General features: G+C 38.0%; 1 protein-coding gene across 1 annotated transcript in view; it reads right to left on the minus strand.

Moving 5' to 3' along the window:
* Positions 1-16135: 16135 nt before the first annotated feature.
* C7H14orf39 (chromosome 7 C14orf39 homolog) overlaps positions 16136-27270 on the minus strand; it is a 36821-nt gene continuing 25686 nt past the window's right edge. Inside the window, exons 10-18 of the mRNA XM_059819482.1 lie at positions 25651-25790; positions 25109-25188; positions 22665-22750; positions 22507-22571; positions 21329-21399; positions 19485-19642; positions 18803-18938; positions 17561-17618; positions 16136-16338 (exon numbers count right to left, since the gene is read on the minus strand). Of these exons, the coding sequence (XP_059675465.1) occupies positions 16136-16338; positions 17561-17618; positions 18803-18938; positions 19485-19642; positions 21329-21399; positions 22507-22571; positions 22665-22750; positions 25109-25188; positions 25651-25790 (997 nt within the window). The remainder of the gene's footprint in view (positions 16339-17560; positions 17619-18802; positions 18939-19484; positions 19643-21328; positions 21400-22506; positions 22572-22664; positions 22751-25108; positions 25189-25650; positions 25791-27270) is intronic.

The raw sequence follows: 27270 nt of genomic DNA on the forward strand, positions 1-27270 counted from the left end.
TATGAAGGTAATTGGAAGATCTTAAGCTTGTAACTGATACAGGTCTATGAAATAGTCCATCTGAATAAAGATACAAGCCAAGACGAAATAAAGCCAAGGGAAAAGATAACTTTCGATATACAATGTATTTAATTAATACATGGTAAGTAAGTGTGGAATCTCACAGCATGTCTTATTTCCTTCATGTCTTCAGGTATTTGACATTATTTTTTAAGTTTATTGCAATGTGTTTGTTTCAGGTCTCATCTGGTCAAAGGCAGTTCATTGTGAATATTGAGTATTTGGTATTAGAGAATTATTCACTGGATTAAACTAAACATACAGTGAATGTTTAATCATCAGTCATCATCCTCCACCATCAGTTCTGACCTGCCAGAGGCCCTCTGCAATTGCAGCATGAATTGCTATGCAAGAGAATTTGAAATACAGTTTCTGGACACAGAGGACCTGGTACAGAGGACATATGCACGGCCTGAGATCAAACACAGGAGTCAGCCCTCAACCAAACAAACTAGAGAGGGGCTGAAGTAGAACCACTTGAAATGTCGGCATTTCTGGTGTCTCTTCACTGTATTCAGCGCTGCACGTATCACAGCAGATGAATGTTTCTGTGAAAGCATCCATGAACAGAATAAACCAAGTGCTTACCAGGTGCCTGCTAGGTACTCACTCTCCATTCTTGCAATGTTCAACCACAGACTGGAGAATAAAAGCCTCCAGGTGAGCCTACATCACACACCTCCTGTGTTCAATGGCCCATACTGACATTTCTTCAGGGACATTTTTTGTTTATATTACAATGAAAGCCCAACTCATTTACGAGGTGTTTAGTCTCTTTTAAAGGCTTTTAGAAGCAAGGTGTGTGGATCAAGTTAATTCTGTCCTCGGCTCTGTAGTAATCCCAGTAATGAGAAACGTTTCCTGAGTTACCTACCAGTCATTGCAAGCACTGTTTTTGAGTGGACACTGAAGTGACTAGGAAGTCCATAACAGCTGGGTATCACTTGGTAGATGCAGCATTTGGAGCCCAGTGGCTGACAACCAACCTTTCAACAAAAAAATCCAAGTTTCTTTTTCTTCATCAAAGTGATTATTGATCTTAAGGCAAAGCCGGTGACTAATCATATGGGGATGTCTGTTACACGATTGGATTAGTATTTGCATCTAACTGCACTCCATCTCTATCTTTAGGATCAATAGAAGATGATAAAGAATGATTAGCCCTGCAGCTTCGTTGTATGTTGTAATTCTTCAGCCATACAGTAAAACAATTGAGAAACTAATCAGGAGATTTAGAAAAATTACTATTATCTCTAAGAAACACCACTCCATTGTTTCCTAAACTGAGGGAATATTTAGCAGTAATCAGCAACACAGAAATATCAAATGTAGATTCTTATTTAACTCAACTTTCTGTTCCAGGAGATGCCTCTACTGCCTAGAAGATGCAAAGTCTTAAATGCTTTGGCTGTTACTTTGCCTGTAAAAATTGTCAGAGAATTAGATCAAAGTAATTTCTTTCTTAAAGGATGGAGATGCATGGATTTCACTCAAAAATACAAATTCAAGAAGACATTATAAAGTTTTATTTCAAAAATATACTACTGTCCCTTTATTCTGCTTTTAGAATATAGCACAGGGCTTTTCTTTTCTGCTTTAAGATGAACGTGGAAAAATAGATTTTAGTATAAAAGAACCCCCTACCTTCTAACATTAGAGACGGCTTGGGTTACTAATCCTTATTTCCAGGAGCAGATGCTGATTGTCCTATTAATCAAAGCAAATCATTAGGCATTAATTACACTTAGTAACAGAATAATTGCTTGGTTTACCTAAACTGTGGTAGGAATGTTTTTTTTCTTTCTGAGTAGGATAAGCTTATTTAAATTATGTCGTGTGCACACTCACAAAACGTAATGAAAGTAGATCAAAATCTGTTTTGTTTTGCACATGTATGAGGTGAGCTGATCTTGGAAACAGTGTCAATGGGTTGATGTATGCAATCTAAGAAATAATCTGTCTCAGAGATGTTCTGGCAGAAGGGAAGATTGCTGTGATATAGGAGGAAATAGTCAATAAATCTTGTATCTTAATTGGAGGAAGTGCTGGCAGCTGGGTTTTTTTCTGCTTTGAATGCTGAGTGTAGGTGTTCAAGGAACATGTGGACGAGGCATTGTGGGACATGGTTTAGTGAGCATGGTGGTGTTGGGTTGATGATTGGACTTGATGATCTTACGGATCTTTTCCAACCTTAGTGATTCTGTGATCAGCCCTTCCACTGATGTATAGAAAGATGGGTCGGTCAAATATACCCCCAGTGTTAGTGGAATACCTTCTCTGATCAAATAAAGCAGTAAATGAAGACACAGAGGTATGATCTAACAGCACACTGTCATCCTTAATGTATTCGATATACGACAGTTTATTCAGCTTCGTTTGATGAGATGAGTGTGTATGTTCCACCTGGATTTTAGGGAGAGAGGGGACCCTTTCTGGCAGTCTGGTGCTAGAAAGGCAGGCTAGTGTGACCAGGATCATGCCCACAGTACCCACAGCAGTTCCAAATGCACGGGAGAGGTGACAGTTGTGCTTAGGATGGTTAGGGCTCCAGCATGAATATACACCTTTGGCTAAACATTCAGTCGAACAGTGTTGGCTTCTCCTGCCAATAGCTTTGGAAAGATCATGTCTTTTCCTGGGAAGGAAAAACTATGTCCCTGGTGAATAAAAACCTCAAAAAAATTTTCTCAACCGAAGCTCAGAATCACTTTCACTGGGTTTCCATCTGAAGTTCTTGGACCAAAACACTCAGCACAGCTTTGCTGTATTTATTACCAATAGCCTGTCCTATGAATGTTTCTCGTGTTTCAGATATGGAAAAATGTATCTTTCCAGTACTTTAAGAAGACATGAGTCTTCTTTCATTCTCATTCAAAAAAAAAGAAAAAAGAAATAGATGGAAGTAGAGAAGTGATTTTTTTTTTTTTTTGCAGCATGCCAGGAGAGGCACCCAGCACTTCTCTTGCCTTTGTAAAGACCTTTCAGGCCTTTTTTAAACAACTGGCATTAAGACAAAAAGTAGAATCCCCATGCAGTAGATACATTCCCAGAAACACATCCTAAGCATAGCAACCCAGTACTGGCAATAAGAAGCATTTGTTGTCTTAAATAAGTTAAAAATGTCCCACACTGACAGGGACCCGCATTTCCCCAACCAAGAATAGCTGTTCCTCTGCTACCTCTGCAGCAAATACTCAGCCATGGTCAGAGGACACTGTTCCTCTCCTGGAGAGCAAATGGGAGCAGCACCTAGAGCAGACAGTTCAGAGCAAGCTTCACGCTGGCCTAAGAGTACCTATACTTCTGACAAATCTCAATTCTGGTAAGAAATCTAAATATTTCTCACAATGCTTTGCAAGAAAAGCTGATCAGCAAGATATGAATAGAGTCAACATCAGCTGGAAAATTTTGGGTTCCATCAACACTTAAATGTTTACCAGATCTGGCCAGAGTCACAGAACTTAGTTTTCAGATTGTCATTTCAGCTTTTATATTTTGTACACTCTAAAGAAATCTAGTTTTTAAGTACTTGAACTAAGGAGTGGGAGAAGCTGCCAATGTATGAAAAGAGGGAACAGGAATGGAAAGAAGCAAAGTCAAAAAGACAGGCTGGATGCATCAGTGGAGAAGCGGGGTGGTTGAGTATGGATCTGTTTTCACTGGGAAACCTGGGATAAGTCATGCTTATGTATTACTAAGGTCGTAATTCACCTTTATCAGAATCATGGCTGCACATTCAAAGACTAATACCTTTGTGTAAGAGGCACTCAGCTCACTCCCAGTAAGAGATTAATCGTGCCCTGTCCAATTTGCAGTCTAAACAACCAAAAGATGCACCAGCACAACTGAAGCTAAGTCAAATTAACTAGCAGTTAGCTTTTTTCCCCTACTTGTTCAGTCTCATAAAAGACATTATTTCTTCTTACAGACTTTGTAGCACATAAAAATAATAATGAGGATGACAAAGCCATTATTAACATGTTAATTTTTTACCCATCAAGAACAGAGATACAGAAGACTAGTGACTGGCCCAGTGACAGATCCATCTCTCCAGAGGCTAAATGAAACAAATAAATTTGGAGCTTGGCCGTTGACTTTCATAAAATAGGACTGGCCCCAGAAACGGTGACACTGCGTTTATAGTTGTTCTAATTAGAAATTTATTTAATGGCACTAAAAAGCAAAGATGTTAGTGGCTTTACATTAATTCAGCAGTATATTTAGACTCTGCACTAGTACCGAACCTTCCTATATCCACACGTGCTTCAGGAAGTAAGAGGCTGACAACTGAGGTGTGTGTGGAACAGGGACCGTGCTGCTGTTTGTTGGGGTGCATGCACCTGTGCTTTGCACATATTCAGTGTATGGAGATAATGTTCTTGCAGATCATGAACACATGAACAGCCAGGTCTGTCAGCCATAGGGTGTGCAAGCAGTACTTACACCATGCTGTAAGTATTGGCAACAGGAACAAAGCTGAAAAGCAACATGAGCTTTGTTCTTGCTCTACTTTCCAAGGCTCTGAGAAAGTATCAGGAATGTAACCAGACTCCATTAACACTTGGCTTCCTAATAAACAAACTCATCATATGAAACAAATTTATCATATGATAAATATTGCCACTTTTGGAGTACTCTGTCAAACCCCTTTGTTGAAATCAGCTGGTACCTCTAGCTGTCACAAGGAGACAGAGAAAGAAGTGAGCTCTGAGTTCAGGGGATTGGCTCCATCCATCACAAAAATCCCACCCCAGTGACGCAGGCATCTGCCATCCGTGATGCTCTGAGTGTCCTTGCATTCCTGACAGTATATCCAAGAAGCTGGACAGACATGAGTCCTGTCCTAGCAGCGTGCAAGCAGCTCAGATGCAGAAAACAATTTTAGCAGAGCCCGTCAGGCTGGAGCAGCGCCTACATTAAGTGCAGCCCACTTCACAAACGAAGAGCAACTGCTTTGGCATGTTCGGGTCAACACTCCCGAACAATGAGGCATGTTGTAAGTAAACACCAAATGAAAAGACGCTATGCCATGGTCAAACCAGGCCGGTGTGGCAGCATCAGGTGCCAGGGCTGGCACTTTGTACAATGGGGGAGTTACGTAAGTGGAAGCACACGCAGACTTTGGCATTTCCGCATCGGGATTTCCAAATTTCTTTGCTACTGCCCATCTCAGCAATGGTTTTACTAGCTATGTCTTTACTTCAGCGTCTCCCGAGATCATTGCCCATCTAAGCTGATGTAATCGGCCATTGAGGTCCTAACAATAAGCTATAAAAGTGGTAAGAAAGCAGAGGTCCCTGCCTAGTAGTTAGCCACGTCCTCAGAGTAGTGCGCAGCACTTGCTGGAGCCAACGCACAGCAGGGAGGAGACGCTGAGGAGGTAAAGTACTTGGGTCAAAGACAAGTGACTCAGCTGGAATTAACAGGACCCATTTTGGGATCTATTTTCCCTCCCAGTGTTCCTTCTTCACGCTTTGTGATCCTGTTCTTTTTCTGATATCCTGCTTCTTGCTTATTTCTGTTTTCCTGCTTGTCCTCTCCTGCTTCAACCTCTGTTTAAATGCCCTCCCTTTCAGTTTGTTTGTAAGTGTCTGTCATTCTGCTCCAGATCTTACGGCACATGCAGTGACTAACATTGCATGTGGCCAAGTGATACTCTCAACATCTTGAGAGTTCACCAGCAGCGAGACCAGGGGTGGCATAAATAAGTTGAGTAAATCACATCTGCTTCCCCAAAAATTATTTTCTCTCACAGGGGACGGAAAAAAATGAAATTGGTGGCCTGAAACAGTGGTCCAAACCTGCCTGTCTGCAGGTTTACTCTGGCTTCAGTCCCACTGTTGCAGGAGAGCAGGTGATGGTAGCATATGACCCTGTGTCTTTCACAGTATCCTGTGCACGTCTGTGACGCTCTGTGTATAATGTAACACAAACAGAATTACTAGGGATTAAGGTTTTGTTTCTGCTCCTACTAATAAATGCCAAAATCCCCACTGACTTTGCTGAAATAAAATGAGGCCTTAAATGACCCACCACCGACATTTGTAAGAATCTTCCCAAAAGCAAGACGCCTTCGATACGATACGCAGTGCCATATGGATGGCCTTCTTTTCGCCTCCCACAACAGCTGCCAGAAGCTGTAATGCTGACTGTAGTAACGACAATAAAAATAACCCCAACAGAGACTGTATTTGTTATAGGAAAAATAAGGCCAGCTTCCCAGGCTGCTTAGCTGGCATATTGCTGTTGACTGTGGTATCTTTACGCTGACTGACACTGGCCTGCACATGGACTGCTGCTGCACTGCTGTGATATAATGGAACACGCTAAATGCTGGGCTATGTACACCTGCGCCGCAGATCTACCTTACTCGGCTTGAATCCAGCTCTGAAAGCACCGGAGGGTGCAGACATTGATTAATCTTACCTATAGTCATACTACAATCTGGGGGTAAGAAAGAATAAACATATTGTATTTCTGGCACTAATTGTCAAGTCTGTCCATTTTTCCATGACTTTTTCCTTCTTGCTATTTGCCTCTCTTTCCCTCATCGGCTTTGCTCTTTCATCATTTTCCTAGACTGATATGCACTTGAAAGGACATTCAACACTTTGAAAGCTGCTGTTTTTCAGATTTTATAAATTTCTCCCAGCTTAAGTTCTTGGTGACAACTCTGCTCAGAGCATGGCTTGTCAGTAACACCGATCTAGTGGAAACAGCCCAGTTTGAATTTGGTGCACGATGCCTTCCCTAGTCCTCCTAACAAAACCTGGCCAACAAGAGGAATTTGGTTTTGTTTCCAACTATCACATTTTCCAAATGCCTAGTATTTATTTTAAAGCTTTTTCCCCTCTGCAAATGCTGTGAAACTAGTAGGAATTGTTTATTCTTTATTATTTTAGTTGATATTCTCTTTCTAATGAGTCCTACAGGCTTAATGGAGCAGACTGACTGGTACTGAGAGGTGCTAAGCAACCTTAACTCCCGTTGGCTTCACTGGAAACCAAACGCGCTCAGCACTTGTGGGAAGCACTCGGCATTTTATCATCCTGCTCATCGTTGTCTGCCCAGTCTTTTTAAATCGTAAAACATTTGAGGCTTGGACTCTCTCTCATTGTGTGTAACATAATGCAGCCCTAAATGAAGCTGTACCCTGTGGGCACTCCTGTAATATAAATGATAATTGCTCCATAGGTCTCCCAGGTATAACTACAAAGTAATTCAGACACATGCTTGCTTTCGCTGATGAAGGGAGAATAGGAAAGATAGCTCCCAAATCAGTCTTCCGAGTCATAACAACAGCGATGTTTTCCCAACTAGGAATATTTACACAAAGTTTATCCAGTTCTCACATACAGTAAATAAGAAAGTCAACCTATTTTTTATTTAGGAGTAGCTGATTGCATAAACCTGAGTTTTATTAGTTTATTTATTACACAGTTCCTGAAATCTCAGCCATATTTATCAAAATGATTTAGCAATGATTATTGTTTTCTTTTGCCAATACCATACTCACAGTGGTTATACTTTATAACTCCACATATCTACACTGCAATTACAGCATAATGCAGATATATGTCTTGATACTTAATTATCATTTAGTCATATGAGTGAAGAGTTAATTACGACTTCAATATTTAAACTTTGCTGTTCTCTCTGTTGGTTTTTTTATAATATCCTGGTACAGTAATTAAACTGTATTCATATTACAACCCTCAGTGACAGAACTTTCTAATTATAAGGACTAGTGCTTCAGCTAGGGAAATTTAACATATAGTTAAGTGTTACCTGTGTAGATCAATAGGTTATAAAAGTACAATAGCATTAGAGTCACTGTACTGTAATACATGACAAAAACAGCTAACAGAAGCACACATTTGCTCTAATAACAACTTCCACTCAGGAACTCACAGAGATCTAAATATTTCCAAAACACTACAAGTTTTCAAGAGACATGCTCAGCATAGTCTTTTTATCTTCCCTGCTTTATTACAGAAAAAAAAACCCCGTTCTCTGAAGTTGTTCTGCACAACTTAACAAGTACCAAGAATTTTACCAAGTCTGAATGTAAGTACATGACAAATAACCCCATGGAATTAACCTTATAAAAGCAGAGAGATGCATTTGCTGCTCCTAACTTCATTTTGTAATTTACAAAGACAATATATAAGCACTGACCATCAACTGTCAGTCCCAATATGATGATAATAACAGATAACTTAACTATTTCTGAAGCTCTGGAAGAAATCACTAACCCAGCAGCACTCCCTTGTCAAAAACATCACCATAACTGACAATATAAGCCACAAAAGACAGAAAACAGAAATTCGAATCATTATTTTACTTTATGCCAATACTTGCAATGATAAAAGCACTCTGCCCAGCCTTTGACAATCTACTTTATTCCAGTAGTGTCAGCTCAGATAAAACTCAACAAAGGGAACTGAAATACATACGGTATCCATTGGAGCATCTTTCTTTTTTTTCTTTTTGTGATGTAAAATGTCCTGTGTTAAAATATTGACACTGCAATATGCGAGCTAGCTGCGATAAACATGCAAAGCGGCATATGCTGCTGCCAACCTTATGCTGCTGTGACCGTGTAATTTACATACTGAAAAAGACATGCCTCAAACCTTTGCTTTTGCTGTGGATCACAGAGATGCCCAAGGTAACACTAAAGCAATTTTGGCAACACAGGAATTCTTCTGTTTTAGATCATCTGTGCCTTCCTCCTTCTCCAAAATCAGCACAGGGACATGAGCAGATGTTATGTGTGGATCTTCTGTATCCCAGCAAACCCTGGTTATTGTAATGACACGGGCAGCGCATAGACTTTAGGCCAAACCCACAGATGCTTTACATCCAAAGGGAGTTGATCTGTATTTCATCATCCTGGTGCAATATTTCTGATTCTTCAGAAAAGAAACTCTTATGGTCCCTCGATGCTAGAACAAATCTCTTGCCTACCATTAGTTTTTTTAATTCTTTTATGTGAATGTGTAGCTGTTGGAAATACTACTATGGTCAGCCACGGAGATAAATATCTTTTACATACCCATAGATGGTCCAGTGGTTCAGGCATAGCAACAGTTACAGAAGATCTGAGCTAATATTCTTGCTTTTGATCCTGCTTGTAGACCTGTGGGAGTCTACAACAATCCAATCTCCCTCAACAATCTGACCCCAAGCTCAGTTCCTCGTTATGTTACTGGGGATTGTGGGATGCTCAATGACTGTGATAATGTGGCAATATAATAACCTAAGGCAGATCTATAGTTTCGATGCAACACAAGACAAGTAATCCAAGTGTCCTATTGATAAGCACCAAGAATATCTCAGGCCTATTTAAAAGAGCGATCTGGACAATTAATCTCTTCTGTCCATCAAATTATTGGCTTTTTGAACAATTCTTCAAAAAATTGTCACTACAGTTGGTAATTTTGATACAAGTCTGTCTACAAGTGATAACAACACTACATTCTTACCATATGTGGCACCACGCACTCAGCAGATTATGATTTTTAGTCACTACTATACTATATTAATTTGTAATTGGCAAATGAGAATTACAAGCTTATGCAGCAACAACATCAGCCCCCCCAAACCCCACAGTGCGGAGCCACTCTCATAGCTCTCAGGTCTATGAAGTTAGCCTAAAGCAGAAAAAAACTATCCAACAGTTATCACACTGGTTTTGTGATCCGAATGCTTCTCTTGTGCTAGCACAAAAAATGTCTATTTTTTTGAAACCTGGTAAGAGCACAATCCAAGGTAAAGTGGAAGTTTACATGAAGTCATGACCTACTTCAAAGACCAGTTTCTTTTAAGTGCTCTGGAGGGATGGCCAACGTGGGTTTAAAAGCACCTCTGAAGTTCAGTGTTGGTTTTCCACATAATCTGTGATTTACATCTTTTTTATCAGAACTCTACTGCTCTTTGGCCTCCAATGATGAGTCACAAGTAGTAGTTCAAGACAAAAAAAAAAATCTAAGCAGCCATGTTCTGCATCACTCTTCTTACAACAAAACAACAGCAGTGGCAAGCAGTGGGTCTGCAATGAGCACAGGTAGTCAGGGCCTTAGTTTAACATCTCACCTCTAAGATCACATTGGTAATAACTAGCATATTTCTGAGAGCCTCCTCCAACTGTGAGGGAGAAAAAGAAATAGGCAGCTGCATATGATAACTCCTTCAATATATGTAGCAGTGAGAAACACGACTGGTCAAGTGTTTGTGGCAAGATTCCCAAGGCAAAAAAAATCACCTTGAAGTATGTATTGTATCCAGCGACACTTGTCAACCCATGTAGCATGATTTGAAGTTGTGGTGCACACCAGTCCGGCTTGGGTAACAGCTAGAGTGCTTCAAAGGCTTGGCACCTCTGTGGAATGTAATGGAAACATTGCTTACAAAGGATTTTGTGGATAATTGTTAAGAAACATTTTTAACCACTTCTGATACCCATAGCTTCTGGACATGAGCCCTTTGCAGCTGTGGCAGTGAGCAACATCACTGATCACAACATCATGCATTTTGTGGAAATAGTAAAACTAGCCAAACATGTGCCTCAAGAAAAAGAAAAAAGCAGCAAGAGACCACACTTAGCTCAAGGCAGTCCTGCTCCAGCAGAAGGGATCAGATAAGAACTGCAAGCTCCAAACTGAGTTTTAGTATGGACTGTCAACTACCAAGCTTCCCACCAGTCATAACAGCTGGTTCCCCATTAGTGAGAACTTTATTTTACTTAGCCCTGTAGTTCTTTCCCTGATTTTCCCCAACCCAAGTCTCAAAGGATTATGGAGTAAGTCCTGTGCTGTGTGAAATAATTTTGTGGCTGCTTTGTGGATTGTGGTACAATACAGAAAATTCAGTTCATCTTATTAAAACATTTGACATTATTTCTCCTGGGGAATCATAACAGTCAAAGTATTTGCATTTTGTATATGTTTAAACATTCCATTAACATGGAATATTCTTTTGATATTTTCTTTTACACCCTTTTGGCAGCATCTTTTGATTTGAATGAAACCAAATACAAGCTACCTATTATTGATGAATTCAAGTGATTACTGAAAAGAAGAAAATCTGGGATGTAGCAAGGTGTGGGGAAAAAAAAATCTACCTTTCCAAAGGTAACATGTTGCAAGTGATAAAAAGAGCATCATCTTCACATCAAATCAAGCAAGGTACAGGATTCAAGAAACAACGTGCCAAGAGGCAATTTTTCAGCAAGATGTTAGCATCAGAACATAAAGTGATGTGTCTGGAAGCAGAACTGCTGAGCTGCAAACAACCTGGGTGTGAGTCAGAGAATATTAGGACAGTGCCTGTCCACCAGGAATATAGACTTGATTGCATGTGACTTGTGTCAAGTCCGGAGACATCAAGAGCAGAACATAAAAGCAAGGCAACAGAGGTATTTCTAAATGAGCCATTCAGCCTCTAAGGCAACGAATCTGGCAACAAGTCACATTCCAAGAGAAAAAGTCAACATTCCAGGTTTGTGTTCCATGGTTATATCCTTCATTCATTTTTTCAGGAAAAAGGTCACTGAAACATCATGTTTTAAATCATTAAAAGACACAAGCATTTCCTCTTAAACTAGCCCATAACTTTGAAACCAGAATCCAATTGCCTGTTCAGGCTCATTAGTGTCTTTGGATCCTAATGACCCACTCAGTTGCAGTAAATGAAAAACTAATCCTTGTTTTATGCCATTGGCTGAAAAGGATTAGCCAACTCTTGCTACCCATGCAATCAGCCTTGCGCTGGGGAGATTACTGCCATCTAATACTGTAAGTCTACACATTCCAATCTGTTACAATAAGTAGCACTTAAAGCTTATTTCCTTGAAATGCTTAAGAGTATTAATGCTATAGTGTAAGGTTGTTTTCTTACAATGCAATGATTCTTCTACCCCTGCCCCCAAAGTTTGCATTTACCCACATATACATAGTGATGCCCCTTTACTTCCAACATTAAGTTTTAATTATGTACACAGTCTTGAAATGAAAAACTAAATAGAAATTTTTTGCTTTGTACAGGGCCCAAGCTGGGCAGGCAACCATCTACAGAAATTCAATGGGGTTCAGTGCAGTAATTTTCTTGAATTGTGTGGAAAGACTGCAACTCAGACTGTAAACATTTGCAACTGAAAACAGGGTTTTAATTAACTGCTTGATGTTTAAAGATCCAGGTGATTTTTTTTGCACCCTACTATTAATCTTAACTGGTAGCTAGAAATAGAGCCACTACTTGCATTTAATGTTCTCTAATCAACACTGCAGGCTGTAATTCAGTTTTGTACCACTTGTATCACTGCAATTTTTCCAACCCAGAATTCTGGTTTCTCTCGCTTTATCACACGTAAAATGAGTGACCAATTTTATGAGATGAGTCTACACTGTGATGCTATATACATATTTTTTTTTCCTCTTATTCACACAATGTTACCATTGAAAATTTAATATAGTAAAGAACCAATTTTTACACTATCACATGTCCCATTCGTACTTGAACACTGAACAGTTTTTCTGACATAAAATTAAGGAACTTTTGTGGGTTTATCACCTTAAGCATTATATGTAACAGCATAATGAAATTTGTCCTAAAGAATGTTATGCTGTGTGTATATGCTTTATATTCATAGACTTAGACTGAAGTTACAGAAAATTAATGAACTGTTCTTAACTGGAAACCTGATTTTTGAGTGGGAACAGTTTGATGAATGCCTAATTTTCTATCAAAGGTGGTGCGTGAAGCCATAAAACAACATTACATTAAAATAAATGTTATATCCCATAACTGCTGGAAGTCATTCCATCAGTCTTTACCTCCTAGTTTCTAAATTAATTTTTTAGCATCAAACCTGTCCAGCTGTCGCTTATTTGTTAGCCAAATATCCTGGACCGTTTATAAACATGCTTTACATTTATGCATTGGTAAAGTTAACAGTAAAATAGTAGATGGGGCTCCAGTCAAAGTGTTATATCATCTTAGAAATTATAATGAATTTTTTTTACTGGAAGACCACTTTGCACAACAAGGCAAATGTGGAGAAATGCTCTTTGTGTTATTTTTCTGATCAGAAAAATGACATCTCCATATAGGTATTATTTCTCTGGGAGAAAAAAAAACTGAGGCATCAGTGTCTTCCTCCAGGCAGCAGCAGGTAAGAGTGTAAGTTTTATTCTTCGCTCTTCAAAAATTGTACTCAACGAATTCACAAATTGATTTATTCAAATGTCATATTTCCTACCATTTTGGTGACATAACATATTTAACCAGCGCTGACCTAATGCTGGGTGGTACACTAGCTTTTACAAGAAATTTTCAAGTTAAATAGTTTTCTGTCAAAAACATCATCAAAAACTTAAATGGAACAGGAAAGATATCAGGGCCCTAAAGAAACATTTGCCTTCTGTTTAGGGTAAGATTCAAAGTCAAATCCTTGCTCTGCTTATTTAAGAGAGGTTTTTTTATCGTTACTACCTTAGGGCTCAGTTGTGAACCTGAACTCCATTTAACTAGGTACAATACAAGGACAGAACAAAAAGGCAATCCCCACCTCCAAGGATTCACAGTAGAAGTACATGGTATAACCATATTACCACTTTGCAGACAGCTGCACTGCTTTTAAGAGATTACAGCTCCCAGCTGCCATTGCTGTCCCGCTGCTGGAGGTTACTGGTCTCCAGTTAAGTTGTGGTCATGCGTGTAATACCTCCTCCTCATCTACTGGAACCCAGAGTCAGCTAAGTTAGCTTTCCGTACTTTCAACAGTGATACAAATTAACCTTACCGACTGCACCGAGGAATGAGGAGCTACTGCACAGTCCATTTACTGTATCTGCACCATGGGGGCAGTAACTGCAAATAACAAGTGGTAATGAGCAAATAGCACTTTGCTCTCAAGCAGCCCCCACTACAGTGACAAGAGGATCTCTGTCTACACTTTCAGACCAGAGATAGATGTAGTGAGGTGGGTACGTAAAAGACAAAACAAAATTACATTGGTCAATGATGTGACACATGTTAGTCTTAGCAATCCAGCAACATGACTGCTATTGATTTTATAGGCACAGTAACAAGGGATCATATTTAGGCAGAATTTGACAGGTACTAATGAAAAATCTCAGTGCATGTTTATAAGCAGATCATGCCCTTAGATCTCAGAAAAGTATCCCAAATACCAAGTGATTGCCCTTTCTGAAGTAGCTTTCTCTTTTATGTTATTGATCAGCCTATCCAATTTGTGTAAGTAAACATTCAGCAAGACCTAGAAGTGTGGTTTCCCCAATTTCAGCCAGCAGCCTTGACTACTGGACTGTAATGGCAGGGACATGGATGACAGAATTCATCAGAAGACAGAAAAGCAAGCTTCAGTTACGGAATAACTGAGCAAACAAAATTGTACTCTCCGGCTTTCCAAATGATCTCAGACTATCTGCCAGTAATGTACCCTAAAATACTACCCCAAATAACATAGACAGGCTCTCAAACTTGCCTCTAGCTTATGTTTTTCAGATTGCAAGGTATGCAGTAGATCAGAAAAACTGTTTAAAATAGATTAACATGGAAACCCACATTTGGAGAGCATGAAGTCCACCAAATCCACGTGGCTCACTTATTAGCTGGATCTCAGCAGCGCTTCACTAAAACGTCCTGAATCCCTCTCCAGTTAAAAAAAAAAAAAATCAACTTTCACAAATGTCTAGGCACAAGTACTTAAGGAGAAGCTGGGCTGCACAAAAATAGTCCTAAGGCATTTAGAAGTTTGGCAGAAAACAAGTAGTGCCATAGATAACCAAGCTGTTGGTCATTCAGGGCTTTGCAAGTCAGCAGAGGGAAGGGGACTCTACTCCTGTTTGGACTTTGTCGATATTTTATTGGCAGACTGTGCAGACTATACTGGTAGGATGCTTTTTGTCAACTTGTCCACTCAGTCCATGTGCATTTCTGATTACTCTGTACATTTGCAATGTGTTCTGTGAAGTCTGCTGAATGATGTGGTCTTTTCTTTATTTGCTTCGCTTCCTTTTCAGCATTTTGCTTGCCTGCTGTCAGGCAGGGTGTTTGCTTCATAGTAAGTGACTGAGAAACCCAAGTTCCCGTATAAATTCATAAGGAGTTTCAAAAATCAGTAACCTATGTTTCACATGTAACAGAAAAAATAAATCAAAAGTGATCTGGTATTTCCTTCAAAGGCCATAAATGTGAAACTGCTGGTTCTAGAGAAGATGATTCTGAGGGATTCACAGGGCTGTGGTGGCTCAGAACAGTCAGCATTCCTTGCTGAGTAACCCTGATATTGTCTTCACAGCCAGCCATTCCAAAAGTAAAGACATTTGCGGAGAACTGGTGGATATACTTGTACTGACCACAGTTAGACTTTGGGAACTGTCTGCTTTTGTATCTTTTTTTGAAAGATTATAGATAAAGAGGAAGGAACTTGTTTTCAGTGTTTCAAGTCAGAAAGACAGAAACTGAAATGTTAAGTATTATAATTGCAACATTATTTCACATCAGATATTAAGAAATACCTAGAAAACTTTACATAAAATTAACAAAAGTGTTTATTTTAAAAAATTCATAAATATTCTGTGTATAACAGCTAATTTAAGAACATTGTCTTTAACTCAAATTCAGCTTTTATTGCTACAATAAACAGGTACCCTTACTAACGCTTTCTATAGAAGTTATTAGTTTATATCAGAGGCTGAAAGTACTCATCTATAAGTTTAGATGCGCTCTCACAGATATTGAATTAACTCAACACACTACCACACTACTGTAAAATGATATTTCTGCTGCTTGTAAGTGCCAACTTAGCGACAGCATATCATAACCTTTTATGAAAACAACATATTTAGAAACTAAATATGAAAAATAAAAGCTGCATCTCAAAGCATGTGTGCCTGATGAACATACACATGCTCTTGCAGCAATTGCAATAATGTATTCTTACATGAAATGAAAGGAGAAGATTAAATGCTTTGTACTTTAACTTAAGAAACTGAAAACATTTGTCAAGGCTAAGTAGGAAAAGAATTTAAAAGGAATTCAAAGGTATTCAAAAGAATGTAAATGGCTTTGTATTTTGTAAGGAAGAATGAAAACCTTTCACAGAAGGAGACTGTGATGATCTCTGATCCTGTCCAAATGCAAATGGAAAACTAAAGTCATCTTTTCCATCTCCAAATGCATGAGAAGTCGATTCCGAGGGGAAGGGAAAGGCAAATGCATCCTCACTTTCTGATTTCCCAAACAAGCTTCCTATATGGAATACATATTATATTTATTATTAGATTAAATTTTATTGAAAGAATACTGCATTTAGCATAATATGTTTCTTTAATGATATTGTACTCCCAACATCCCGCTGAGTATCAGCCTACAGTTGTGTGTTTATTTCTGCACTAGAAATGGTACTTCCAGGAGGGCATTATTAGAATCTACATAGAACAAAGTGTGAAGTACTTGAATGATTTAGAACAAAACAACACCTCTGCATGATATTCTGGGTGAAATATTTTGAATACTAAGCAACAGAGGTCTTTGTAGACTGACACATTTTTGCAGATTCATTCTTCTCTAGAGAACAATGCAATCCACCACTGAAATACTTGGAGAAACAAAGTTACTGACAGAAAAACACCCGAGTTTTACATTTAGTAACACAAAATTCACACACTTTTCTCTACAACAGTTATATATGAATACAACCTTATATTCATCTGCTTCAGAAAAAGTAGCTTTGCACTTGCAGCACCTCAAAAAAAACAGTAATTACAGTTCCCTTCAGAAAAGTGTTTGATTAAGAGTAAGTTTTGATCCTAGTGATATAATGAAAAATTGGCTTTTCATTTCAGTAAAGCCAGGATTTCACACAGAATGTGTAAATGTGCGTGGCTCGCTCAGTATGAGTGGAAGATACTGTTTATTAAGTCTGATTCTCCTCTCTCTTACTTGTGCTATTTTTATATTGTGTACCTCCAACGGTTTAAACTGATGGAAGTCAGTTTACTATCGAGATTTCTTTAACCAAATGGGAACTTTATTTTCATTTTAGTTGAGGGAGGAAAAAAAAACAACAGATGTACTCTTTCCAACACTAAGCTGGTAGTCTTAAGTTAAAAAGTAGTATTTACCAAGTACTATAGCTTTTTATATTAAAAGAACTGTTCTTTTTATCAGTAAAAAAAGCTTTGACACTTAAATTTCTCTTCTCCCTTGCAGGTCCTCTCAGTTTGCTTCAAACACGCCTAACATGATCCCTATTTCTATCTCATGCATTTGAAGCCAAACATGCAGGGAAAGGTTTAAGCTAGTCAAAACGCAAATGAACACAATAAACCACTGAACTACAATATCACGACTGAACATCCTTTTAGGCAACCAAAGGTGCCCTGTTAAGCAGGATCACAAGCTTGTCAGTCACATAAGCACAAGTAGAAGACAGCTGGTACACACAAGTACATCTGAGTTTCAGACTTACCAATATCTTTGCGTGGGGACAGAGGGTTCAAGTTTCCCACAGAATAACTTTCCTCTATCTGAAAAGTAAACAGCCATTTTATTTAACAAATGAGAAAGGCAAAAGATAAGCTGTAATGCTGATATGTAATAAGTTCATTTGCTTTTGGTGAGAAAGACACTGTTCCAGTGAGTGTCAGCAGCCTTCACAAAATCTGCATTTAAATGTATGTATGAGTCTCTAAAGTTGCAAGGTAAACTCTTCAATGAGATAGGTTTCATGATATTTGCTTACATCTGCAAACACACTCCCTCCATTCTTCTGGAAAAGACATCAGATTGAGAACAGACCAAAATCTCATCTGGATTACTACTGTTTTTTAAACTGAAAAAGATTCAAAATTACTTCATTCTGTGACATTTTAGAAAACCTCTAAGCAATAACTTAATTACTGCCTACATGATATTGCCAGAAAGAGTAGCAGAATAACCCCTCATCACTCTTGAGAAGAGTTCTTAGACTACATTTATAACAGATACCCAAGTCCTTCAAAACTACCATCTAACTTCAGAGAACCCTACATGACTGCTACAGGCTGGTAAATTCTTGGTTTCTGCCACTGAGCAGGCACAAAATAATGTGGGTTCTGACAGCACTAGACAACTTAATACCTACCTCGTTCCTAAACAATTCACAAACTACTCACCAGTGTATTTTCTCCTACACACAGCTGATGCTAGGCAATATCAACAACAGGTATGTTGCCAAGCACAAAATAAAATGGTGTTTTTCCTCTTCCCTCCTTCAGCTTTTATCTAGTAACCTCAAGACTGAGCACACCCACAGAAATAGGAGATACCTGGGTTCAAATCCGTTATTTGCACAATGGAGCTTGAATCTACATTGCCAGCACCTAACCACACAGGATAGGCAACTGAGTTGTGAATTCTGCTAGGGTACCTAAAGTTTTGCATCACAACGCTGAACCAGAAGCCTTTTTGTGAATCTAGTCACCTGTATACTTGCACAAGATCCAGTCTTGCCCATATGGGAAAGATTCATACTTGATCAGAAGTCATCACACATCGCCAGGAGAGGAGATAAGCATTTTCAAAGGATATCAAATGTAAAATAAAGCAAGCTATTAAAAAAACTATTTGCTACAAAGATAACCAGTCTGAAAAACATCATTCACTGTCAATGCTGTTTTCTTAGCATATTTCACTTTGTGGAAGTTTAATATTCTCAAGTACTCATTTTTACCTCATCAGATGAATTTTCTCCCCCAAACACAGAAGAATCAAATAAATTAAAGCCAGGTGACTTCTGGGAGAAGTTCATGAGAGAAAAGAAAGCAGGAGATTTTGATGTTCCTTCTTCACAACCTAGATTGTGAATACTGTAAAGACAGAAAGGAAGAAACTAAATTGATAATTTTTAAAAGTAGTGTAGATGGCTTTTTTGATCTATTTTTTCTTTTTCTGTTTTGTCACTTTTTTAGATTCCCATAGCCGCCATCAATAATTGCTTCTTGCAACACAGAATGGGTAACACAACTCTTTAAAGCAAAGTAAGTGGGGTGGTGTTCTAACCAATTCCCTATCTTTTTACTAAAAAAACTGTTTAAAGATAGAAATTGGTGTAACAAATATTACTGCAGGAAAAGACAACAATTTTAGCAAAGGACCTAAAACCTATCTAAAACCTGTGTCTCTCATATTTCTAAGCAGACTCCCCCTCTTTCAAAAAAGCTTCAAGTGGAAATGATACTGTAAGAAGAAAATCTAATAAATTACTGAGCATAACTCAGAAAAACATTTTAATATTTTCAGAAGAGCTTTCTAGAGAAGACTTTCTAGAGTATCTTTCAAAAACAGCAGAAATGCTTCTACAATAAACATCAATACAATTTTGCTCAAAATCAAAATAAAAGCTGAAATCATACAAGTCAAATGGAGCGGTTTTAGAGAACTGGGTTTTCTTCCCCTTTGAGTCAGGCATTCCTACAAACTCAGGTGTTTCAGGTGCTCTTAAAAAATGTTCTGCACTTTCTTCTGCTGTGTCAGGATTATCTTCGTTTGCCTTAAAACATGTATGTATGTCCTATTAAAAAGAAATATCCAATAATGTTTATGGCATATAAAATTTCCCAAAAACATCATTAACCATTTACCTATAAACATATTCATTACATGTTTTAGGGTTAGTTAGTTATTTTTATTCTCATGAAAAATAAAAGGATTTTAATAAAATGCTCACAGTGACATAGTCACCATACTTAAAACTGTAACGTTAATTTACCTAATTTAAAAAGGACTTCTTGTGAATGAAACTATACATGAAAATTTTCATCCAAAAAATAAAGAGACTCATGAACTGACTGAAAACACTGATTTTGAATAAAAGAATTATTTCACTCTAAAGTATGTCTTAGCATAATGCTTAAAGTCACACTGGAATCCTCTTGATACTCCCTAGTGAAATAAAGAAACATCACCATCAGAATATATTTCAATTGACTGAGATATTTCCTCTTCCTCAGAAAATGTTAAATGAGAACGTACACTTGGATTCTGCGGAGCAATTTCCACCAGACTCAATACTGTTTTACAGACATTCTTCTCCACCAGCTGCCTGCAGGCATCAGCCTGTAGTGAGCCAACCAGAAGATGAGGAGTATCTCAAACTTGATCTTGTGTACTGGTTTTGGCTGAGAGTTCATAGCTTGCACGGTGCTATGTTTTGGATTTGTGATGAAAACAGCGTTGATAACAGAGGGATGTTTTATTTACTGCTGAACAGTGCTCACACAACGACAAGGCCCTTTCTGCTTCTCATGCTGCTCTGCCAGCGAGTAGGTTGGGGGTGCACAAGAAGTTGGGAGGGCGCATAGCTTGGACAGCTGACCCCAACTGACCAAAGGGGTATTCCACACCATATGATGTTGTGCTCAGCAATAAAAGCTGTGGGGAAGAAGGAGGAAGGTGGGGATGTGTGGAGTTATGGCATCTGCCTTCCCAAGTAAGCGTTATGTGTGATGAAGCCCTACGTTCCTGGAAATGGCTAAACAACTGCTTGTAGATGGGGCGTAGTGAATGAATTCCTTATTTTGTTTTGCTAATGGGCACAGCTTTTGCTATACCTATTAAATTGTCTTTATCTCAACCCACAAGTTTTTGCACTTTCACCCTTCTGATTCTCTTCCCCATCCCACTGTGGGGGGAGCGAGCAAGTGGCTGTGTGGTGTTTAGCTGCTGGCCGGTGTTAAACCACATCTTGATACCACCTATACATGCAAGTTGTACACACAACTGGCTTGAATACTATGGCACGGTGAGCTTGATCTCACATTCAGGCACAGCTAGTAAAAGCAATGCTAACAGAGCCATACAGACTCTGTAGCCAGCACAGAGCCTATTTACTATAGTTTTGTGGGAGAAATGAGTTTCAAATGCAAACATTTCTTTAAAATGTTTCATCAGCTCACACTGATGAAAATGATACGCACCAATTTATACAAAAATGATGATATGCATAGGATAGTCATCCTAAATAGCCTATTATTAAGGTAGCATAAAACCCCGCAGAACACTGACATGATCAAGAGCAATGATCACTATATTAGTAATCAGAAGGCATGGATTGGCTTCTCACCTATTGGGTGCCTTATAATGAGTCACTTTGCCAATTTCTGAGACTTACCTCTTGTCAATAGATTGAAATATGTCAAGATACTTAGACTATTCTAAATAAAATAATTACTCACAACATAAGAAATGCTTTGCTTACTTGAGGTATATACGAAGAATCTTTTGGCTCATCTTCTGCTTCTTTATCACCACATTTCGCCTCTTGGTTTGCTATACAAAAGAGACAGCGCTGCTTGTAATATAACAGCATTTTAAATGCATGAATAAAAATTACCTTGTGGGAAAGAATCCTTGAGAAAGGTTTACTAACTTGGCATCGCTATTCATAAGGAAGTGTTCTGACTGTAGCTTTCATAATAACTCACTTTGTGGCTATGTCCATAATAGTTACCTCTCGTTCTGCCACTTACTCACTATCATTAAAGCAATGCTTAGGCAGCTTCATATGGTTTGGTATGTTCTTCAAATCTAGCTATTGTTCCCTGAGAGTGCTATGTTTGTCTAATCCAGCTATTGGCCTCTGAGAATGCTAATACCGGTCAATAGAAACCAGGTAGAAACAATATAAAAAGCACATCCATACGACACCAATGAAGTGTATCTTGAAGAACTGGCAAAAACCAGGATGAGAAATGAGAAAAATGTTATCAGACTTTCTGCTCTAAGTTTCAGACTGTGCATCATTTCAGGCACTGTGAGTTAAGATCCTGTGTTTCAGGACACATAATTAGGATCCTGTAATTTTTGACATGCATCTAAATTGGCAGTATAATTAGAAAAAAATATATTTAAACTGAAGCTCAGTGACTTGTGATTTCAAAAACTATAGGTGTATTTGTAACTACCCTGTTTTGTTTCTGTAAGCATTCTGTATGTATTTCTCAAGTTAATTTTCATATTTAATAATCTTAATCTGATGCCTCAAGATTCCTAAATTACTGAGTTTATTGTATCCCTTTTCTTTGCATTTTCTCATGCCTTCTGGGCAGATTTTCAGACTGGATTTCATTTTACCCCAGTAATTTGAGACTAGAGCGTGGATTTACAAAAGATGCTGGAAGGTTCCTTTCATTAGCAATGGTCAATGCAGAATGAATCCCACATTACTGAGCAGTTCAATCTCTATTTAAATTAGGACACTGCCTGTCTGCTATACTCAAAGTTTGAACTAAATAATCAAGGTGGTGGCCCACTTAATACCAGAATGAAAATTTGGCCTGTAGAATTTTCTCTCCTATAATTATCCAGATCCAGCATATCCAGATCCAGCATACAGTGACAGCAGAACCTATCAAAAAAATGACAGTGGTACTTTACCTATTACTGCATTTTCACTCTCAAACTCTTGATTAGAAGTCTTCTGCTTTGGAGGAATTACCAGTCTAAAAGACAAAAATTACCGTTTGTCTAAATATGGATTATTTCCATAAACCTCAACCTCAAGAATGAAACCTACTTTATTAAAGAAAAGTTACCTGAATTGCATTTGGTTTTGTAAGCTTGCTATTGATGGAACTTGGGCAATTTGTGGGTTGTTAGTCCCTGCAGTGTCAATAACCATCTAAAACACAGCAAAAAATTCAAATTATGCAGCATATGAAATTGTCACTTCAACAGTATCGCTCTGATTTCTCCTGAGACTGTGGAAATCCCTTCTTTTAACCACTCTTTAGGGGTCAGGTAACATAAAAACTTTTTTGCCTATCTTTGCTTTACCTACATTTTAACAGCATGATATGCAAAACCACTTCTATAATTTTTTATGAAGTCTCATTCACAGCACTGATAACTAGATATGAATAATTAAATTTTCTGTTGCCCAAATAACACTACATAATTTACAAACTTTATCCAGGTTTTCTACTACTGCAGCCAGGTTGCTCCTGCTTGACAACACAGAAAGGGCTGGAGCCAGGCCTATCTCCACCTCCGAAGGCCAAAGTGAGTCTGCACATGAGTGAATATGTCTCCTGTGTGGATTTAAAAACTACAGAAAACATGGAAATACTCCCGCCTCACAGATTTTCATCAGATCAGAAGGCCTAACTCTTATATGTAGTATGTATTTGTGCCTTAAGGGCAGAGTGGCACTAGGAATCTCTGCCTCAGCATCACTAACACATTATTTCACAGGGAGCTGCTAGTTCTGGTTTGTTCTTAATTTGCAAAATGTATCAAATTGAATTAAATTTGGGGTGGGAGACAAAAGGGCTGGTTATGCAGAATCTGTGTGCCACTCAGCTCTTGTAGCTTACAGCATGCCTTTTCTGAAACATAGCAACCTTCTTTCTTCCAATCTTTTTATTTTTCGTTAGACTCCATCTTCTTTTCCTTGTTGCCATCACCCTTTCTTAAAGTTCCCTTCACCTTGACTTACTGCTTCCCATTATACTCTAAGTGCAATTCTAGGTCCCAGATTCCTATCCTCATCTCTGGATTACCCTGGCAACAGCTCTTCCATCATCCTCATCACGTCCAACTCCCTCAGCCAGTCACAAATCAGAATTCCTTGAAATTTCTTCTGGTCTTGTTCCACCCAGTCTTGCCATTGCCCTTCATGTTGTCATATCTTATGAAGTCATCTTCTTCTACCACAGGCTCCATCCTAAACCATTTAGTGATTCACTCACTTCATCCTTCATTCTTAAGAAATTCTTAAGAAAATCACAACTGGTTGTGTTAATTTTTCACTTGACAAATTTTGTTTTTCATTAAAATTTGATTTTAAACAGATACAGCAAGATGCCCGTTATAAAGAAAGGTTTTCTTATAGAAACTTCCCCAAACTTCTGCACAACGAACACAGTTACAAACTATTTCATCTCTTCTCCCAAGTGACAAGTGATAGGACAAGAGGAAATGGCCTCAAGTTGCACCAGGGGAGGTTTAGACTGGATATTAGGAAAAATTTCTTTACTGAGAGAGTGGTGAAACACTGGAACAGGCTGCCCAGGGAAGTGGTGGAGTCACCATCCCTGGAGGTGTTCAAGGAATGTGTGGATGTGGCATTGTGGGACGTGGTTTAGTGGGCATGGTGGTGTTGGGTTGATGGTTGGACTTGATGGTCTTACAGGTCTTTTCCAACCTTAATGGTTCTGTGATTCAGTGATCTCCTATGGCCTTACCTTATCCGAGCACTCCTTTTATACTTTAACAATCTATTGGTCCTATGCATGTTCTTGCACTTAATGAGATTTTATTAGTGGTTTTCATAACTGTGCAAGTTGTTCTCCAACTTGTTTCTGGATTGTTTTATTGTGTTTGTATATATAAGATATTAAGCTGCAATACACTTCAGCTTTTCAAACAAGTGCCATAGGAACTACTTGTTTATGGGTGAGAGATGGAAAATGTAGTTGTGGACTGCTCAAGTGTACAAAGCAGTGCTGCTCGTGGTTTTATTCCTCTCAGCCCAGATTTTTGTTTCTGGTTGAACCTCAGAACTGAGCTGTTAACTGTAGGCAGTCCTGTATAGCATCCCGCACATTTAGTCCTTTATGAAATGCTTCATTATGGAGTAGATGACTGACAATTAATCAGTAATAGAAGATTATGTTCCTCCTTTAGAATTCCAAAAATTTGCTACATACAAGCAAGTGAATCTACAAAGGTTATTCTAAATTTTAAAAACTATTATACAAAATTATTTGGATAGATGGTCCACCTCAAGTTTGGCTACCAGTTGCACTTCGTAAGAACATAAATATTTTCAGTTGAATTAGAAATGGCACCAAAGAAACATTTTCATTATGATTACCAAGTAATAGCAGATTACCAAGATTAGCATCCTGGTTCCAGTGTTAACAATTTTAATGTAAGATATAAAAGCACCAGGTATATTTGAAGTGTTTTAAATCTAAACAACCACATAAACCAGATTATATAATCTCATGTTTTTACCAGTGGGAGAGCTGCATACCTGTGACGAGTTTTCTGCAAGGCTGGAGGAACTGCTAGTGGCCACTGAAAGTTCCATAGGTTTTTCTTTTTCTTCTCTCCCTAAATTAACAAATATTACTTAATATTGTCAATAGGTTTAAGTATCCAAAGCATGGCATTGTTAAACTGGACTTGGAAACAAAGCTTATAAATTTTCTTGTTAATAGAAAGCTAAAAGAAAATTATCACAAAATACGAAAGTATTGATCAATTTACTGCAAATAATACTCGGTTAATATTTACTGCATTTATGCGAACAGTGCTAAAGGTATGTTTCTGATTTTTCTGACACTATGCATCAGGTATACCTGTCGTGTTACTTTACTCATTGCACAGTTAAGAGAGGAATTGGACATAGAAGATTTTCACAACATAAAGACAGGTAAGTATATAACTTCCATTGAAAGCCTGGCTTCAACTGTCACAGCAGGAGTGGTTCACTAGGTTTATTATCATGGTTTCCATTCATTTACACAAAAATAATCCGAAATCCTCGCAGAAAGACCATTAAACACACTGCACCTGTTTCTGTTTGTTGCATTGAGAATCTAATACTCTGTACAGACTGGACTAATTTCCGAGGAATGCTTGGGACATGTAATGATTTATACAGTTGATGTTTCTCATTTAGCAAAGATGGATGTTCGCTCTCTTCAAATATCCTAAAAAAAAAAATTAAGTTAAAAAAAATATTAAGTTAACAATTGCAAAAGAAAGGAAATAATAAAATACAACTGTTTCAAGTAAGTGGAATTTTCAAGGGAGATGCATGCTGCGAGGGAGGTTCTACCTCTTTTTGCTCCAGCAGTTGATAAAAATTGAAGTTTTCTTTAAATAATATCAGACAGAGAATATTGCTGAAAGCAGAAGACATAAAGTAGTAATAAACCAATCATAAGAACATTACTGACTTAAATTTTGTCAGCATCAAAGAAAAGTTTTAGTAGTTTGGGGTTTTGCTCTTTGATAAAAGTACTTCACTATTGTAGTTCTGAAATCACATTTTCATATTTGAAACCACTTTTTATCTCTCTGAGATTGTCTGGAATACTCACACTATACACACACAAAAGACAAAACTGCAGCAAGTGTTTTCATTTGTGGGGTAATTATCTGTGTAGGGTAAATAGCCTTTTACAGTGTAGAAAGACAAAGGTTAGCAGAACAATGCAGCATAAAGTGGCCATTTGGCACAGGAACATTTACCATTTTTAAAAATAATGAGTTCTATTTTATTTTCTCTCTGGAATTCCTGCTTAGCACCTCTGTGCTTCTAGCTACAACATCTGGTTTATAGCTGACTAAACAATGATATTCAGAACAAATGAAGAACTGAGTCAGTCTTTTTGTTCTTCTTGAAATTTTCCATAAATAAAAATAAGTTAAAATGTAGGACGCACTTTATAAGGTAGTGTGGAGTAAAATTAGCAACACTACTAAATAAATACCAAACTAGAAGCAGTGGTTAAGACATATGGACCTAATAACACATTAAGCTAATATACACGCACAACTGTGATCACATAAAACCACAAATGCACCTCAGTCAAATAACTCTGATGAAAAGGACTATCTTGACCTGTAAAGTTACATATACACCTAGTGCTGTGCTGGACTGAGACCTAACTATATAAACTATATAGGACCTAATACATCAATCAAAAAAAAACAGGAATAATAAAAGATTTTAAAAAAAATTTTAAAATCCTTATTTCTTTCAGTTACAGTAATTATAGACATTACCTGCATCAAGAATGAGTACTACAGGAAATAAGCTGTGTATATGGCTGGCGTATCTTTAAATTCAGATGCAGAAGAGCACAAAAACAAGGAGAAATAAAAACAGAGCTGAGCACAGAACCCTTGTTAAAACTGCTTCACTTTGTTCAAAATGGCTTACTTGGCCACTTTACCACAATCATCATTCAAAAATGAATTGAACAAAGCTGCTGCTGCTGAGGTCATGAGTTAGATTGCCATAAACCATTTTTTTTACAGAACTTAGGATGCCAAATTACGTTTTTAAAAATTCCTGGAATCAGTTTCCATGTGCTTCTGTAGAGCCTAGTGGACAACTCTATATTTCTAAAAATTCACTCTCCACAAAATAAAACATTCTTTTACAATGCATATCTATGCAGA

This window comes from Gavia stellata, chromosome 7 (genome assembly GCF_030936135.1).
Source record: "Gavia stellata isolate bGavSte3 chromosome 7, bGavSte3.hap2, whole genome shotgun sequence".
Taxonomy (NCBI): domain Eukaryota; kingdom Metazoa; phylum Chordata; class Aves; order Gaviiformes; family Gaviidae; genus Gavia; species Gavia stellata.